This window comes from Colletotrichum graminicola, assembly GCF_000149035.1.
Source record: "Colletotrichum graminicola M1.001 genomic scaffold supercont1.6, whole genome shotgun sequence".
NCBI lineage: Eukaryota > Fungi > Ascomycota > Sordariomycetes > Glomerellales > Glomerellaceae > Colletotrichum > Colletotrichum graminicola.
The window spans coordinates 421057-440417 of record NW_007361010.1 but is presented as its reverse complement, the minus strand read 5'-3'; the positions used below and the strand labels follow the sequence as shown (position 1 = coordinate 440417).

At 34.0% G+C, this 19361-nt stretch overlaps 2 protein-coding genes and 1 non-coding gene across 3 annotated transcripts; all 3 read right to left on the bottom strand.

The window, feature by feature from the left end:
* Positions 1-473: 473 nt before the first annotated feature.
* Positions 474-558, bottom strand: GLRG_13068. The gene has a single exon. It is a non-coding gene; the product is annotated as a tRNA-Arg (tRNA).
* A 2065-nt stretch (positions 559-2623) lies between these two features.
* On the bottom strand, positions 2624-4016 carry GLRG_02172 (uncharacterized protein; the record flags this gene model as incomplete). Its single annotated transcript, XM_008092830.1, has 4 exons — positions 2624-3099; positions 3199-3263; positions 3320-3804; positions 3864-4016. The coding sequence occupies 4 exons, from the start codon at positions 4014-4016 to the stop codon at positions 2624-2626; spliced, it is 1179 nt and encodes a 392-aa protein (XP_008091021.1).
* A 10410-nt stretch (positions 4017-14426) lies between these two features.
* Positions 14427-15227, bottom strand: GLRG_02171 (retinol dehydrogenase; the record flags this gene model as incomplete). The annotated part of the gene is made up of 1 exon (XM_008092829.1): positions 14427-15227. A coding segment is annotated over one exon (801 nt), but the record flags the coding sequence as incomplete, so codon positions are not given.
* Between the last annotated feature and the right edge of the window lie 4134 nt (positions 15228-19361).

Here is a 19361-nt window from a genome sequence, read left to right as displayed (position 1 = left end):
CGAGTAGTTGCTGGCCGGCGGTGAGGTATCGGGAGGTCCAACTAACTCCAAAATGGGGGGAAAGGGCGTCTTGCGACGGGACGGGTTTGGAAAAGATGGGTATCGTCGGTTGAGCTTCCGTCCCGAGATCGGTGGGCGGGAGCGCATAATAGGAGGGCACTCGATTGGTTGGATTTGCATGGACCCTGATTTTGGACAGCTGACGACAGGTGGCCATGGCTTGGTATCTAAAGGGCAACTAGGGGGGTTGTAGCGGGTTTCGCTCTGGGCAGGGAGGGGAATGAATAGATGTGCTTCCAGGACCGTGGAGCAGGTAATAACATAAGATGCAAGCTTCAAGCAAAAGGTAAACAAACCAACATGGCAAGCACGGCAACGAATTAGTGAAAGAGAAAAAGAGAACCGATGAAGAGCAGCAATACGGAGGAAGTTCGTACGATTGGTCATCTTGTCTAAAGATACAAAAAGTAACCCGACCTACCTAGGGATCGAACCTAGAATCTTCAGAGGATGACTAGTAAGCCGAAATCTGACGCGATGCCATTTCGCCAGCAGGCCTTGTTGTTTCCACCCTGAGACAAATACTTATGTAGGTACTTGTGTAGCTGAGTCTGTGCGTTTTATGACTGTCCACCGCGTGTGGAAAAAAACACTGCGGGGGAGCGCCATCCCGTGTTCGGCCTGAACCGGACGGAGGGAGTGCCGCTGCAGGCCGGGAGCTAGTATGTGCGGCGAGGTCTTTCTGTTCATTCGGCTATAGAGACGGGATGGGGATTTGTTTTAGTAGTCCCCCCTCCCCTTATTTTTGGTTTTTTACTGTTTTTTGCCCTGTCTCCGGAACAGCTCAAGTGGTTCCCGGTCTTGAGGAGCAAAAATCAGGCGTCGTTTTCGGTCACGCCCTTCGCATTCGATCGCTATCGAAAGGGAATGGAGATTCAGCATGTATGTAATTTTAAAAGAATGTATGTGCAGTCTAAGTAGCTCTAGCTACTTTTTGATTAGGGGTGCGTATGCCCCGGGCCAGCAGGTATCGCCGTGGCGTGGTGGGAGTCGACACCTTGTGGCTGAGGGAAAACAGATCCGTTCAGCACAGTGACAAGCCGACGGCCGTTTGTCTCTAATCGGAGCTTGGCGTGCTTCCGCAGTCGTTCGGGTTCGAGAAGTAGAGGAGGCCACACAAGGAGAGGGGAGCGAAACTTGGTTTAGAGGACCAGAGAGAAGCCCCACCACTGCCATGGCAAGTGGTGTGTCAGAAGTGATCGGGTACTTGACGAAGCCGGTGGTCGAGCAATTCCTGAAATCTTACGAAACATTCGGTATGACCTCATGCCGGATCCGTTTCCGCCAAGACCGGCAAAGTCTCCGTTGTTTCCCCACAAGTTCTTGTCATCAGGAAGGCCTGGGGGCGAATCTTTCGCGTCCAGCATAACCGGACCCGGAATAATGCTAAGTTGACGATGCGGAAAGAAAACGATTCGAGAACTGATAGAAAGAACGTGTCTAGCTACAGTGTCATCATATGGATATTGAGCTGATGTCTTGACTTGGGATGAAAGCCGTCGCAAGTCCATCCGAGCCTGAAAATACTTGCCCCTGCTATACCCCATGACCGGGAATGCCATGATGACTTGCAGTTTAGCGGATGGAATCCAGAAAAGGAGAAGAAACCGTCACAAAACAAGAAGCCCATCCACGCACGCTTTAGACGCCGAGGTCTGCATTGGCTGTATCGATCTCAGACCACGATGCCTCCCATTAATGGCAACCTACCCCGCCACTGAGCGGGCGCGAGCGGTGGGAACGCTCCATCACAGGAATTCGCTGCAAGAGAAGCGTCTACCGAAGGTTCTCCGTCAAGGTCATCCCTTTTTGCGGGCGGGATAATTGCTTCTGAGAGAGTGAAGGACGCAAGCGCCGTTCTGGCGGAAGCCCTCGACGGTCCGACCTAAGCGCCCGTCCTGAGCAGTGGCAACAACGACAAGCTCCTTAAAACAATACTGTTGCGGCGAGGAAACTGGCCTAGCCTCCTAGTCTGGACTTCAGTTCCTTGAAGTGAGGGATGTCCGACTCGTATCCTCAGCCCTCGGACGGCGTCGAGGCCTTCCCGGCTCTGGGCACTAGAGCTCGAATGTTCTGATCAGTGTTGGGCTGGTTTAGGTTGTACAAAATACCCGACCTGGGCCAAAACACACGTAGGTCCGACCTCGGTCCATATAATTTTCGGCGTCCAGCCAGCAACATAAACGTTTACTACTTAGAAGCACAACTAACAACACAAGTCTCTTGTGCAGACACGCTAGGTTCTATCTGCCCTAGCACCGCTTGCATGTTCCAGCGCATATCTTAGCAACTCAATGATGTTCTAGTTTCTTGCTTGTATTAATAACCACCACGGCAGTATTAATGCAGAGGTATGTAAGTATAAATATAATCGTAATCTATGTCTCCCAGTTCTACACACGAGACCGTGCGATTATCATTCCAGAATAGTATATGATAAATCTGTCCAAATTGTTAACAATGAAGACTGACGCTGTAGCGTCTCACAGATTCGTAGACTCGTGGCGTAAAGGGGCTCCCAACCAGCCCAGTTGTTACTATGGAAAAACTCAATAGCATCGCTTTAGTTCCGTGTTGTCGACTTGACCACCACCTCGGATCTCACCCAGATATTCTGACTACCGCCTTTGCCATCCTCAGTTGAATATCCATCAGCCCCCGTGCTGCGCTCCTGGCCATGATGCTCATCAGGGCCCAATATCGAATCGACGCTGTTGTCGTCGCCATACGCCTTGCCCATAGACCTCGTGGGATCTCTATTGGCCCCTTTCCCACCCCGTACAGTGGGGCTAGTTATATTTATGTCGGGCGTCTTGTTCCCAACTCTGACTGAATAATCAGTGCCTCCTATAGTTTTCAGGCCGAATGCACCATTGGAATCGGCCAGGTCCTTCGTGTATGCGCCAGGAGTGCTGCCTCCTCGAGAAGAAAGTTGATTAATCCATCCCTTGTAAAGAGGCCGGCAGACGGGAACGCCGATGCAGATCATGGTGACTGCAAGCTCACACGCGTGCCAGATGATAAGCTGTACCGTATCCTCTGGTTGGAGATTTGATCGTGTTAGTAAACCCTGCTTTCTAAACACTTGCAAATACACTGATTGTGTGGCAAGTCTCGGCGGTCTATGGGGTTACCTACTGGTAAAGTTCATACTGGCGAGGTTATGAAGCTCCAATGCTCTCTTGATACCACATATACCAGCACTTGCAAGACAGTTAGCTTCTTGTCGACACGAGCATAACGACAATGAACCACTTACATCACACCTAAGCTCATACTGATGTTAATGAGCATCTTCTCACGTTTTGGCATCTGGATGTTCCATAGCACTGCCCATGGCGTGATGGCGTACCAGAAGTCGACAACAACACTCCAGGCTCCAGCAGCTGTCGAGATAGGGCCGGGGTCGATATGACAAGCTCCACCAGGAATGAATCGGTTCCAGAGAAATTCTATGGGCGTGCAGGAGAACCAGAAGACCAAGAGTGAGGCGGTGGCGAAGAGGAAGAGGATGATGACGGGCCCGAGGACAACGATCCGATGCATGCGTGTGTTGACAAGCCGGAGTAGAAACAGTGCCAACGAAGCCTTGGACACAACAATGGCGGAGACGAGAATTGTCGTGCCGATAGCCTCGTACAAGATTGCCGGTGCTATGTCCGCCATGCCGATTTCGGTGACGTTTCTGCCAAATCCGTAGTTGGAAGAAATCGTGAGCATGATATCGTAGGCGACAAATAGGACCTGAGAGCCAACTTGTCAGCAGGGCCTAAGTCGAATCACCAAAACCTGGAGGCACCTACGAAGGCAAAATTGTAAAAGTGGTCGTCAATGCCATACGCTTGAAGAATGGAAATTCGAGTATACAGCCGCAGCAAGACGAAGCATAGCGTAACCGCCGTCAAGCCCCAAAGGACGCCGAGCGCCATAGGCGCATCTCCGCCTGGTCCGATCATTGTCTGTGTCGTTGAGCTGAAAGTCGAAACAGGGCAGGAAGACGGAGGAGACAACAGAATGGCCAGGATTGGGCTCGGGGCGGCCCGCTAGTTAAACCTTTGCGGCCCATCATCACAATCTATGCCTATACCCACGAGCCAGTTCCAACGGGGCCACGTACCAGCGAATCTGGAGCGCGACATTGAGGGCCGTACAATACCCTGCTAAAAAAATACAAAACTAGCAAGTGGACAAGCTCGTAAGTATTTCACGACCCCACTGCCCCTTACGAGCAACATGAGAAGCTGATCACTAGCCTATATAGTGCAACCGAGGCTTGTTGTGGATAGATTCTGAGGCTAACCCTGGACGAACTAAACCAATAGTATATCAGATCGTCATTTCCGGCCAGGGCACATAAGTGTGTCAACCTTTTCTTCAGACGTCGGCCAACAGGATGCAGACGGATGACGGAGAGGCCCGCCGGAGCCATATTTCTTCAATGGGTCGTCGGCCGCTTCTATCCGTACAGACACTGGATTCGTCCCACATTCCGGTGGCCACGCGAGGTCCCCGCAAGGGTTATTAGGAGAAGGTCACCAAGACTCAATTAAAGCACTTGCTGTATAAATATAGCAGCTGTTATGAGTGGCGGGCATTTGCCCGAAGAGCACGTATTCTATCAGATGACTGGCATAATCAATCCATCTTATAGTTCGAATCTTGGCTGAAGGGAGGGCACTTGAAGCAGATCTGTTGGTATCACAGGGATCGCGATCGTAAAGCAGTAATAGTTTGATTGACTACTAGTTGCTTGTTGAGATAGATAATAGGAAAAGAAGAAGAAGTTGTTGCTGCAGATATTTGTAGTGGTATAAGTGAGCCGCTGGGGTAAGTCACGTGATAGTAAATCACGTGACTATAGATTAGCTTTACTATTAAATAGTTAAATATCCTAACACTAGTAACTTTCTAAAGTAAAAAAAAATCGCTATAAATAGCCTAGATACTGCCTAGTAGCTAAAAAGCTTAAAAATATAATAAAAATTAAAAGCCTAAAAGTATTTAATACTTTTTGTTTATATAATCTATTATATAGCTTAAAAAACTTATTTTTTTATACTAATCTAAACTATCTTATTTCTAACTAGTTATTCTAGCGCCTTATTAGGTAATAATTTAGTAAATCTATTAGTAAGATTATTATTACTTTATATTTATTATACTTTATAGACCTTATATTACTTATATAACTACTAAAGGGCTATAATATTAATTATAAGCTTTTTTTTTTATAGTCTTAAGCTTAATAAGGCACTTATAAAGTAAGTATAAGTTAGTATAAAGAATTATTAGTATATATAATAGCTTAAGGTAGTTAGTAATTATTATAATAGTTATACTAAGTATATAGGTAATATTAGTACTAGTAACTATACTATAAATCTTAAAGGCTAGTATACTTTAGGTAACTTACTTATACTTTATTAAGCTAAAGTAAATAATATTACTAGTTATAGTAAATTTATTACTTATAGTAGTACTTATAGGTGCCTTATTAGTAAGAATATTAATAAATTCTAGCTATAAAGTAAAGTCCTTATTATTTATAAATAATCTATTTATAAAGATAAAAAGCTTTATAGATTTAAGGTTAAGTAAGTAAAATAATAAACTATAGTTAAGGTTATTTATTTACTATATAATATAATAGTTAAGTGCTTTAATTTTATTTATATTAGGTAATTAGTGTTATACTATAATAAAGTAGTTAAAGTATACTTTAGGCTAGTAAACTAATATAATATACATACTATAGGCCTATTACTTAATATACTACTTAAGTGCTTATAGAGATTTTTTATTAATAGGTTAAAGTCTTTTACCTTAGCCTTTTTATTAAAGAAAAAGCTTCCCCTTAGTAGTTAGAGATACTATACTACTATTAAAAGTAAGTAAGTTATTAATAGTAAGGATTTACTTCTCCTTAGTAGTAAATATAGCCTTAGTAAGCTTATTAGCCTTATAAGTAGAGAAGGATTTATCTAAAAAGGTAATAGTATTATTAGTCTATATACTAATAATCTTAAAGTCTAGGCTTTTTATATTAGTAATTAGTAGGTATAAATTAAAGGTTAAAGTCTTTATTTAGAGCTTTTTTTTATAGTAGTAACTATATATTACCTACTAGTAAGTGCCTGCCTTTATAATACTATATAATAGCTTTACTACTTATATAATAATACCTTTTAGATAAAGTTTTTATATTTATAATAAAAGGCGTATAAGAATTATATAATTTAATAAGGTAGTTAACTATATATACGCCTAGGTAATATTATATAACTAAAGTAAGAAATTATTATTATTATAAATAAAGGATAAAGTAAAAGTAAAAATAAAGCGCTAGCTAGCTTACTAAATTATAAGTAACTAAGTAAAAATTACTTTTTTACTATTATTAGTATATCTTTAGATAATAAGGTAGGATTTCTTATATAGTTTTTTATTTTAGCCTTTTACCTTATTAATAATCTATAATTTAAATATTTATACTTTAGTATACTTATTCTTATTATATTAAATAAAGTAAAATACCTTATAAGTAATAAGCCTTTTAATTTTAGTAGTAGTTACTTACTTAAAAGGCTTCCTTAAGGTAGTAATAATACCTTTTTTTTATAGCTTAATTAATAATAGTTAGTTAGCTTCTTCTTTTATTAAGATATATATTATACTTATAGTAGTAAAAAAGGTAGTAGGCCTAATAGTAAAGTTAGTTTTATTAAAGAAATTAATATACCTTTATAGGTAGCTAGCTTTTTACTTTAGCTATAGGTATATAGTAATAGTAATACTATTATATATTTTTTTAGTAGGTATAAAGTTATTAGTAGGTAATAAGGCTACTATACTATTATTATTATTCTTTTTATTACCTTACCTACTTACCTTAGAGAGTAGCTATTATTACTTATTATAGGTATCTTTAAGGTATAGTTTAATAATAGTTAAATAAAAAGTTTATAGGCCTTAAGAGAGGTTAATAGTATAAGTAGTCCTATTACTAGTAATAAGGTAAAAAAGGCCTTATTAGCCTTTTTTCTTATACTAAATATAGACTATAGATTAAAGCAGAAAGGCTACTATTATAGTAGTATCTAGGCTGTTATATATAGTTACTACCTTATTAACTTACTTTTTTATATAAATCTAGTAAATAGCCTTTATTACTTTTCTTACTACTTTAGCCTTTTTAAGTAAAGTTAGTAAAAGTAGTAATAAGTTAGAGATTTATAGGTAGGCGCTAAAGACTAGTAGTATAGGTACTAGGCTATTTAGGCTAGCTATATTATTAATTACTTTAATAGCTAGCTAAAAGGTAACCTTAGGTGTATAGCCCTTACTATAGAGGATATTATATATATATTAGAGAGGTATATAGTATTTTTTAACCTTACTAATACTATTATAGGCTTTAATTAGTATTTCTTTAATATTAATATAAAGTAACCTTACTAACTACTTAAATTTACTAGTATAAAAGTTTAGGCTAGTATTAGTAATAATCTAGTTAGGTAGGCTAAGGTAGACGTTAATTTAGTATATCTAAAGTACCTCCTATATATACTTTATAGTAATGTTTTTAAGTAAATAGGCTGCTTAAAAGGATATTATAGTATTAACTATATATAAGGCTAAGTAGTTACTATTAAGGTAGATAATATTAATAATAATCTTATAGTTAAAGTTATATTTATTATTATATAAAGTAAATTTAAAGTAACTAGGCGCCTTTATATTTATCTAGTAGTAGTAGTAAACCTTAGTTAATTTCTCTAAGGCTGTAATCTTAACTTTATTACTAGATTATTAGAGGATATAATAAAGCTTTTAGACTAATAAGTAGCTAAAGTAATAATAAATTTACTATAACTTTATATCTATAAGATAGTAGTAAGTAATACTTTACTTATATTAATTAAGTAGTATCTATATATAGCCTTATTTATAGATAGTAAGTATAATAGTGTTACCTTAGATTAGCTTATTAGTAAGGTTATTAAATTTAATACTATACTAATCTATATTTATAAGGTAAAATAGAAATAAGGTATTTAATAGTATTATATAGAAGGTTAGTATACTAAAGGGGGTTAATATATTAATTACCTCTTATAATTTAAAGTAGTTACTACTACTAAAGTAGATTTTTACTTTACCTACCTATAACTTATCTATAGCTAGATTTTCTTTTATTTAGTAGTAAAAAGTAAGATACTACTTATATCTAGCTATTAAATATTTAGCTACACTAGAGTTAGGTATAATACTATAAAATAAGATAAATAAATATTACTTATTAAGGGTAAAGACGTCTATATTAGGTAGCTTATTATTATATAGATTCTTATATAGGGAGTTATCTTTTATAAGAAAATAGGTTATAGATTAGTTATATAGTAATAAAAAAAAAGTAAGCCTATTAATAGTAAATAAGTTAAAGAACGTTATTAATATATAAAACGTAGTGCCTAATTCTTTATTTTTATTACTTTTTATATAGTTACTTTTTTTATCTAAAGTAAATAGCTTATATCCCTTAAAGTTAGTTATAAAGTAGTTAAAGGCTTTAGGTAAAAAGTCTATTAGATACTACTCTTTATACTTATAGTAGGCTTATTACCTTTTATCTTTTAAGTGCCTTATTAACTAATAGTTAGGCTTACTATATATATAGCACTTTTTTATAAATAGTAATAAGGGTAAAAAAGGTGCTTATTACTATAGATTACTATTAAAAGGGCGCTATAGTATAAAGTTACTATAGCTATAGTTATATTAGCTAAATTACTAGTAACTTTACTAGCTATTATAAGTATAGTTAGTCTAGTATTAATTATCTACTTTTTTAGTTAGGTATTAATATATAGGTTATTTAAATTATATTATATTACTAATTACTAATTAAAGCTAGCTATATATACTAGTAAACGTTAAAAATAAATTAAAAAAGGTAAAAAAGCACTTTTTTATCTTATAGTAGAAGTTAAGTAATTAGTTATAAAGGGCTATATTAAATAAGGTACTAATCCTTATAACTATTCTTATAAAGGTAGTTACTTTCTTAATAAGTAACTTTAGGTATTTAGCCTTACTTTTATCTAGATTATTTAAGATAGTCCTTATTAAATTAGTCCTTTATAGCTTAGTAAGGTAGGCCTAAAAAGTCTTTTTATTCTTAAAATTACCTCTTATCTATATAACTATAGTAATAAAGTTAGTTTAGTTATAAAGATAGTTAGTATAGTACTTTATAGCCTTACTTTTAAGTATAATAAAAAAGGCGCTTATAAAGTGCTTTTACTAGATCCTAGCCTTTATATAGTAGTTATAAAAGATTATAAGCTTTAATTTAAGTAACTTATATACCTTTTTACTATACTTTATCTTATTAAGGTATAATTTAATAAGGTTAGTAAGCTAGTAAGTTATAAGTAAGGTAGTAATAACTAGTGTAACTAATAGGTAAAAGTAAGTATTACTTACCTACTTAAATAGTAAAGGAATAAAACTTAGGTTATTATATAATAAGGCTAGATTAATAGGCCTTTATTAACCTTCTTAGACTTAAGTAACTTATACTAAGGGGGTAATAATATAGGAGGGGCCTAGTTAATCTTATATTAATATTATTTCTAGTAGTAAGTCTATAATATCTTATATAAAGTTAGGTTTATTAATCTTTAAGTAAAAATCCTTACTCTTTTTTTTTTTTTTTTTAATATCCTTAAGCGTCTACACCTTTAGATTATTAGCCTTAAGGGTATAGTAAATTTATTTAGTAATAGTTAGTAACTTTACTATTAATACCTATATACCTCTATATATTAAGTAGTCTTTAAATTTAATAATAGTTTTATAAGTAGTATCTTTAAAGGTATTAAGTAACTATTTTTTAAAGTCTTTAGTAGTATATCTTTATAGCTATTAACTATATAGCTATATAAAGCTATATTATATTATTTAAAGTATAATAATAGTACTTAAGGCGTTATATTACTTAACTTAAGTAAGGCTGTTAGGAATATTAGCTAAATTAGTTATACTTTATAGTTATATAATAATAAAAGGCTAGCTACACTTTAGGATAAGATATAAATCCTTAATATCTTATAAATAAATATACTTTTTTACTTTAGCTAGTGCCTATAGTTTATTTTACTTTTTACTTAGTTTTTTTTTTACTATTATTACTTTTTATTAGCCTTACTAACCTCTTAATTATAAGTACTTACTTTTTACTTATAAGGTTAAAAGTAAATCTATACGTTAGAGGAATTACTACTATTAGTATAAATAATAATAAAATAAGTAAATAAATAATATAATATAAAGAGATATAAGTAAAAAATAAAGTAAATAAAAAAATAAAATAATAAATAAATAGATAGTAGTAAATAGCTTTAGAGAGGCCTTATACTTTAGTAATATAAAAAGATAGCTTTAGGGAGGCCTTACGCTTTAGTAATATAAAAAGATAGCTCTAAGGAGGCCTTACGCTAGATCTTACTTAAAAAATAAAAGGAGATATATACTACCTCTAAAAGGAGATATATATAGACCTTACTTTTTAATAAGTAGGATACTATAGTTAAAGATTTTTAAAGGAAAAAAAAAAGAAGTTAAGGTTATATACCTTACTTAAAGGTAAATAATAAGTAGTTTTTTTAGATTAATTAAGATAGTAAAGTTAAGTAAAAGTTATATTAGTTACTAATAACTATACCTTACTTAAAGAAAAAGAGAAAGTAAAAAAGATAGTATAGTTATTAATAGGTATTTAAAAAATAAAAAAAAGTAAGTAAATTAAAGTAATATAAATAACTTTTACTTTTTTTACTTTACTTAAAAAATAAAAAGAGGTATACTTACTAAAGGTAACACTTAGCTACTAATTATTTAGTTAAAAAAAGAAGTTATAATTACTATAAGCTATACCTAGCTAATAATATAATATTAAAAGTATATAAAAATAAGATTAGTAAAAGCTATTTACTTATAAATACTATATTAAAAGTAAATTACTTAGGTAGTTCTTACTTAACTACTTTATAGCTAGTCTTATTAGTAAGATCTTATTTAGATAAGAACTTATAGAAGTTTATTTACTTATAATTTTATATAAGCTATTACTACTATAGTAAGATAAAAACTTAGTAAGATAAAAATCTTAATAATTAAAAAAAAAGGTTAAAAAATAAAAAAAAAAGAACTTAAAAAAACTTAAGTATAAAAAGAAGATAATTATACTAAATACTATAAAAGTTATTAGTAAGTAAGTAGTATATAAAAAAAAAGACTTTTCTAAAAGTAATAAAGTTAATAGTAGTAATAGTAGTTATTATATAGTAAATATAAGGCTTAAAGGGTTATTTACTAGGTATTATAAGATCTTAAGTACTAATAATCTTTAGGCTAGGTAGCACTTTAATACTTTAATCTAAGCTACTATAGTAAGTAAAGTATTATAGCCTTTTTTAATAATCCTTACTAATTTATAGTAGTAGTAACTATAAAGTTAACTACTAATTAGTATTAGTATTATAAAGATTATAATTATAAAGTAGTAATAGTTTAATTAACTACTAGTTACTTATTAAGATAGATAATAAGAAAAGAAGAAGAAGTTATTACTATAGATATTTATAGTAGTGTAAGTGAGCCGCTGGGGTAAGTCCGTGATAGTAAATCACGTGACCATGGATCGGCTCCACCATTGAACAGTTGAATATCCCGACAAGATCATATAGAGCGGGATGGTTAGTTTGACGATGGTCGGGCCCCGGATCCCAAGATGTCGTTCTATTTGGGTCATCGCACCGGACGTGTGCCTGATGAACTCACTAGTGAATCACCTATAGGCATGCTGCGTCAGATGTTGCATTTCATAATAGTTGAAGATATGGGAGGTACTTCTGGCGTTCACTGGACGCATGTCGCATGGCCGGAGAAGTGCAAACTAGATCGATTCCCCCTCACGCCACAAAGTGGTGTGCTTGCCGCTCACCCGAACGAAGCCCAGGGACCTAGACAGCTGCCTGCTAAGTAGACTCCGTTTTAAACCTCATTTCGCTGCACAGGTCACTGATAAGCGTCTTGATGGAGGCCTGCTGGGGGTCCGAGCTAAGACACGGGCCGTTGCCGAGCCACACATGTCTGTGAAAACTTATGGATCCCGACTCCTATCTTTATCTGAAGGGGGGAGGAACACATCGTTTACGGCACAACTATTCGGGAGCTGAACTTGTAGAGTATTTAAACGATGACAGGCACATACTATAGCTTGAGATGGCATTGAAGTGAGTGCTGGGAATAGCTCTAGCGATATATTACTGATGGCATTGTTTGGAGATCGGTGGGCTTCGGCTTGGTATGGTAACATCAAGACACACTGACAGGACGCCACGCGAGCCATCAAAAGCCGACTATACTGTTAATAACTGAATGATACCATCTTTGCTTTGAGCTTCGGCACTCTGCGATCGGCTTGTTGTCCCAACTTCAAAAAATTTCGCAATAAACTCAAAGGGATGGACAATCAACCGAACAAGCCCTTCTGCATCGTTGCGTCTCAAATTAAGTGTGGAGACCGATGGATTATCAAGAGCCGCAAAATAAGCCCCTGTTGGACATTCCCCCGCATGGATATGCGGCTTTCCGGTATTCGATACACAAAGCATCGCCCCTGCTGGTTTGAAGACGGGGTAGCAGCTACTATTTGAGACAAAAATTGAGAATGGTAGACGGAAATGATTATCTTAGGACATATTGAGATATCCGCGTTGAGTCCGGAACTAATGCCCCGCGGTGAGGCCGCCAAGCAGGGAAGATTCGAAGCGAGGAACTCGATGCCTCACATTACTTGCTGAGTACTGCCGAACAGTGTCTAGCTCGCTTGCTCCATCCAGTGGATAATAGACCCCTCATTGGGTAAGGAAACATGCCTATCTATGTGTTTTGGCTCTCGGGGGCTACTTTGACCCCCAAACTGGAGCACACTCCGGATGTAGAGCCGGCCAAGTGGTGTCGCTTTCGTTATTATGATCAGCTTGGCAAGGGTGAAGACAAAACAAACATTTGAACTACTTCGTACGTATGACACCCAAACCGAGTCAAGAGCAGAAGACGGGAGGATAAAATGTGCCACGGCAGACATAGTCCGAAATGAAGCCCGCGGCCGTGTCTTTCCAATCGGCTCCCTGTCGAAGGCTGCCCAAGCGGCGGCAGTCAGGTTCAAAAGTTTGAAAGCGGGCTGGGCCATTGAAGAACATTCGCCGTGAGGGAGGACATATCAATGATTTCTGTGATTGGGTGGATCCCACAATAGAGTTTTAGCACTGACTTCAACAACGTAGGTATGTTGCTAGTCGTTTGCTGAAAGCCCAGTGAGTGCCGAATTCATTGAGCCAATAGGATGGGGACATGAGGAATGACAGATGTGGTGACAGACCGAAAAAACCGCGCAGTAAAATTGCAAATATTCTTCGTTCGTTAGGTTTGCCTTTACATATGCTTGCCAATAGTTAAAAAGTCAGTTCATAGACTTCAGCCCTGGGATGCATCGTTCGGTAGCGAGATGAAAGACGGGTTCTTTGCTCAGATATTCTGGATATGATCCAATACTGTATTGGCATGAGACTAGCCTCCTCGGCCTTAATAGGTATACTGCCAGACAACACTGCCTTCCTAAGTAATGTCGCTTATAGACACTGGTTGTTTTACATAGGGCACCTACTTAGTTAAACTGTACACTAGAAGGCACTACCATAGGAGACAAGACACCTTTGACACTATAAATTACAACCCCCTGGTGACTCTGCTTTTGCGCTGTATATCTATTCGTTAGAAAGCCGGTATAAATCAAATTTCCAAGTCGATAGAGTTGGGCTTAAAATCGGAAGAAATGGAGCTTCTGAAGCTTGCGTTGACTGCGGTAGCCAATAGGCGTACAGGTAAACAGGCCTCCATCGATTAATTTGCATTGGTTAGGTATATGACGGTCAATGCGTTGTTGCAAGGATCGATGTTCATCACAGTCCATGTTGTCTTTAACGACAAGGGATTTCCCGAGCGATCTTTGCTAGTTCAAGTCACGGTAACATCGAAGCTACCATGTGTCACAAGCAACTCAAAATCTGCGAAACTATCAAGGTCAACGACATGTAGTTCCAGAGACGAAAGGGGACGGGCTGGACACTTGGGCAATCCAGGTTATCGTCAGCAATACCAAACCATGGCAATGATTGAGCTTATGGGCCTTTTGGAAAGGCCGGATTCAATGTTACCATTATTCTCAGAAGCACGTCGCATCCTACATCTATACTCGCAAGTGTTTGTACATTGTTGAGGCCTGAACCAAGCCAACATCAAGTGTAGGCTTCCAGCTCTTTCTCAGTCCACTCCCACAGCTTCTCGCTAAGCTCTTCGTTCTTCGCATGCTTGGAATCCCTTCCCTTGACGCCCACCGGCCAGTAAAACACGCCGCTTTCAGCATCCGGGCTAACCGAGGCCCAGATCTGGTTCTTGGCCCCATCGGCGACAGAAGATAAGACGAGCGGTGCAAAGATACCCAAGATTGGTTTGATCAGCGGCCAGCTGGCTTCAAGGCCGCTGGTGAGGTTCGTGTTCACACTTCCCGGGTGCACAGATATGCAGCGAATCTCAGGGTATCGCTTGGCGAGAGCCCTGGAGTGGTGAATATTGGCAACCTTGGAGGCGCCGTAGCGGGCCCAGGTCCCCGTGGATGCCATATCGGTTTTGAGGTCGTCAAAGTTGTAAAGGTCACTCGGAACCCAATTCTCCCCCACCGAGGAGAGTGAGACAATGCGCACGTCCTTATCAGGGCTCGTTTGGGCAGTGTGCTGCAAGGTGGGCAGCAGCAGTTTGGTCAAGAGAGCATGGCCCATGTGGTTTGTGCCGAACTGGATCTCGTAGCCCTCCTTGGTCGTGCTGGGCGGCCACGCCATGATGCCTGCGTTGTTGACGAGAATGTGCAGGGTCTCCGACTTGGAGCGGAACTCGTTCGCAGCTCGTTTGATGCTCTCGAACGACGTCAAGTCGATCTCCAAGAAGGTGATTGGAGCTGCTTTCGGTACTGCCTTCTTGATGTCCTCGATCGCGGCCAGGGCTTTGGCCTCGTTCCTGGCGGCAAGGTAGATGTGGGCTGGATTGTTGTCAGGATATTCAACTGTTCAATAGTGGAGCCGATCCATAGTCACGTGATTTACTATCACGTGACTTACCCTAGCGGCTCACTTACACCACTATAAATATCTATAGTAACTACTTCTTCTTTTTTTTCTAATTATCTATCTTAATAAGTAACTAGTAGTTAATTAAACTATTACTACTTTATAATTATAATCTTTATAATACTAACACTAATTAGTAGTTAACTTTATAGTTATTACTACTATAGATTAGTAAGGATTATTAAAAGAGGCTATAATACTTTACTTACTATAGTAGCTTAGATTAAAGTATTAAAGTGCTACTTAGCCTAAAGATTATTAGTACTTAGGATCTTATAATACTTAGTAAATAACCCTTTAAGCCTTATATTTACTATATAATAACTACTATTATTACTATTAACTTTATTACTTTTAAAAAAGTCTTTTTCTTTATATACTACTTACTTACTAATAACCTTTATAGTATTTAGTATAATTATTTTCTTTTTATACTTAAGTTTCTTTAAGTTTTTTTTTTTATTTTTTAACCTTTTTTTTTTCTAATTATTAAGATTTTTATTTTACTAAGTTTTTATTTTACTATAGTAATAATAGCTTATATAAGATTATAAGTAAATAGACTTTTATAAGTTCTTATTTAAATAAGATCTTACTAGTAAGATTAGCTATAAAGTAGTTAAGTAAAAACTACTTAAGTAATCTACTTTTAATATAGTATTTATAAATAAATAGCTTTTACTAATCTTACTTTTATATACTTTTAATATTATATTATTAGCTAGGTGTAGCTTATAGTAATTATAACTTTTTTCTTTAACTAAATAGTTAGTAGCTAAGTGTTACCTTTAGTAAGTATACCTCTTTTTATTCTTTAAGTAAGGTAAAAAAAGTAAAAGTTACCTATATTACCTTAATTTACTTACTTTTTTTTATCCTTTAAATACTTATTAATAACTATACTATCCTTTTTACTTTTTCTTTTTTTTTAAGTAAAGTATAGTTATTAGTAACTAATATAACTTTTACTTAACTTTACTATCTTAATTAATCTAAAAAAACTACTTATTATTTACTTTTAAGTAAAGTATATAACTTTAACTTTTTTTTTTTTAAAAAAAAATCTTTAACTATAGTATCTTACTTACTAAAAAGTAAGGTCTATATATATTTTTTTTTAGAGGTAGTATATGTCTTCTCTTATTCTTTAAGTAAGATCTAGCGTAAGGCCTCCCTAAAGCTATCTCTTTATATTACTAAAGCGTAAGGCCTCCCTAAAGCTATCTCTTTATATTACTAAAGTGTAAGGCCTTCTTAAAGCTATTTACTACTATCTATTTATTTATTATTTTATTTCTTTATTTACTTTATTTTTTACTTATACCTCTTTATATTATATTATTTATTTACTTATCTTATTATTATTTATACTAATAGTAGTAATTTTTTTAATATATAGATTTACTTTTAACCTTATAAGTAAGAAGTAAGTGCTTATAATTAAGAGGTTAGTAAGGCTAATAAAAAGTAATAATAGTAAAAAGAAAACTAAGTAAAAAGTAAAGTAAACTATAGGCGCTAGCTAAAGTAAAGAAGTATATCTATCTATAAGATATTAAGAATCTATATCTTATCTTAAAATATAGCTAGCCTTTTATTATTATATAACTATAAAGTATAACTAATTTAGCTAATATTCCTAATAGCTTTACCTAAGTTAAGTAATATAACGCCTTAAGCACTATTATTATACTTTAAATAATATAATATAGCTTTATATAGCTATATAGTTAATAGCTATAAAGATATACTACTAAAGACTTTAAAAAATAGTTACTTAATACTTTTAAAGGTACTACCTATAAAACTATTATTAAATTTAAAGACTACCTAATATATAAGGGCGTATAGGTATTAATAGTAAAGTTACTAACTATTACTAAATAAATCTACTATACCCTTAAGGCTAATAATCTAAAGGTGTAAACGCTTAAAGATATTAAAAAAAAAAAAAAAAAAAGTAAGGATTTTTACTTAAAGATTAATAAACCTAACTTTATATAAAATATTATAGACTTACTACTAGAAATAATATTAATATAAGATTAACTAGGCCTCTTTTATATTATTACCCCTTTAGTATAAGTCGCTTAAGTCTAGAAAGGTTAATAAAGGCCTATTAATCTAGCCTTATTATATAATAACTTAAATTTTATTTCTTTACTATTTAAGTAAGTAAGTAATACTTACCTTTACTTATTAGTTATACTAGTTACTACTACCTTACTTATAACTTACTAGCTTACTAACCTTATTAAATTATACCCTAATAAAATAAAGTATAATAAAAAAGTATATAAGTTACTTAAATTAAAGCTTATAATCTTTTATAACTACTATATAAAGGCTAAGATTTAGTAAAAGCACTTTATAAGCGCCTTTTTTATTATACTTAAAGGTAAAGCTATAAAGTACTATACTAACTATCTTTATAACTAGACTAACTTTATTACTATAGTTATATAAATAAGAGGTAATTTTAAGAATAAAAAGACTTTTTAGGCCTACCTTACTAAGCTATAAAGGACTAATTTAATAAAGACTATCTTAAATAATCTAGATAAAAGTAAGGCTAAATACCTAGAGTTACTTATTAAGAAAGTAACTACCCTTATAAGAATAGTTATAAGGATTAGTACCTTATCTAATATAGCCTTTTATAACTAATTACTTAACTTCTACTATAAAGTAGAGAAGTACTTTTTTACCCTCTTTAATCTATTATCTATATTTACTAGTATATATAGCTAGCTCTAATTAGTAATTAGTAATATAATATAATTTAAATAACCTATATATTAATACCTAACTAAAAAGGTAAAGGAGTAGTATTAGACTAACTACACCTATAATAGCTAGTAAAGTTACTAGTAGTTTAGCTACTATAACTATAGCTATAGTAATTTTACACTATAACGCCTTTTTAATAGTAATTTATAGTAGTAAGCGCCTTTTTCTCCCTTATTATTATTTATAAAGAAGTACTATATATATAGTAAGCCTAACTATTAGTTAATAAGGCACTTAAAAAACAAAAGGTAATAAGCCTACTATAAGTATAAAAAGCAGTATCTAACAGACTTTTTACCTAAAGCCTTTAACTACTTTATAACTAACTTTAAGGGATATAAGCTATTTACTTTAAATAAAGAAAGTAACTATATAAAAAGTAATAAAGATAAAGAATTAGGCACTACGTTTTATACGTTAATAACGTTCTTTAACTTATCTACTATTAATAGGCCTGCTTTTTTTTATTACTATATAACTAATCTATAACCTATTTTCTTATAAAAGATAACTCCTTATATAAGAATCTATATAATAATAAGCTACCTAATACAGACGTCTTTACCTTTAATAAGTAATATTTATTTATCTTATTATATAGTATTATACCTAACTCTAGTATAGCTAAATATTTAATAGCTAGATATAAGTAGTATCTTACTTTTTACTACTAAATAAAAAGAAATCTAGCTATAAATAAGTTATAAGTAGGTAAAGTAAAAATCTACTTTAGTAGTAGTAACTACTTTAAATTATAAAAAGTAATTAATATACTAACCCCCTTTAGTATACTAACCTTTTATATAATACTATTAAATACCCTGTTTCTACTTTACCTTATAAATATAGATTAGTATAGTATTAAATTTAATAACCTTACTAATAAGCTAATTTAAGGTAATACTATTATACTTACTATCTAAAAATAAGGCTATATATAGATACTACTTAATTAACATAAGTAAAGTATTACTTACTACTATCTTATAGATATAAAGTTATAGTAAATTTATTATTACTTTAGCTACCTATTAGTCTAAAGGCTTTATTACGTCCTCTAATAATCTAGTAATAAAGTTAAGATTATAGCCTTAAAGAAATTAACTAAGGTTTACTACTACTACTAAATAAATATAAAGGCGCCTAGTTACTTTAAATTTACTTTATATAATAATAAATATAACTTTAACTATAAGATTATTATTAATATTATTTACCTTAATAGTAACCACCTAGCCTTATATATAGTTAATACTATAA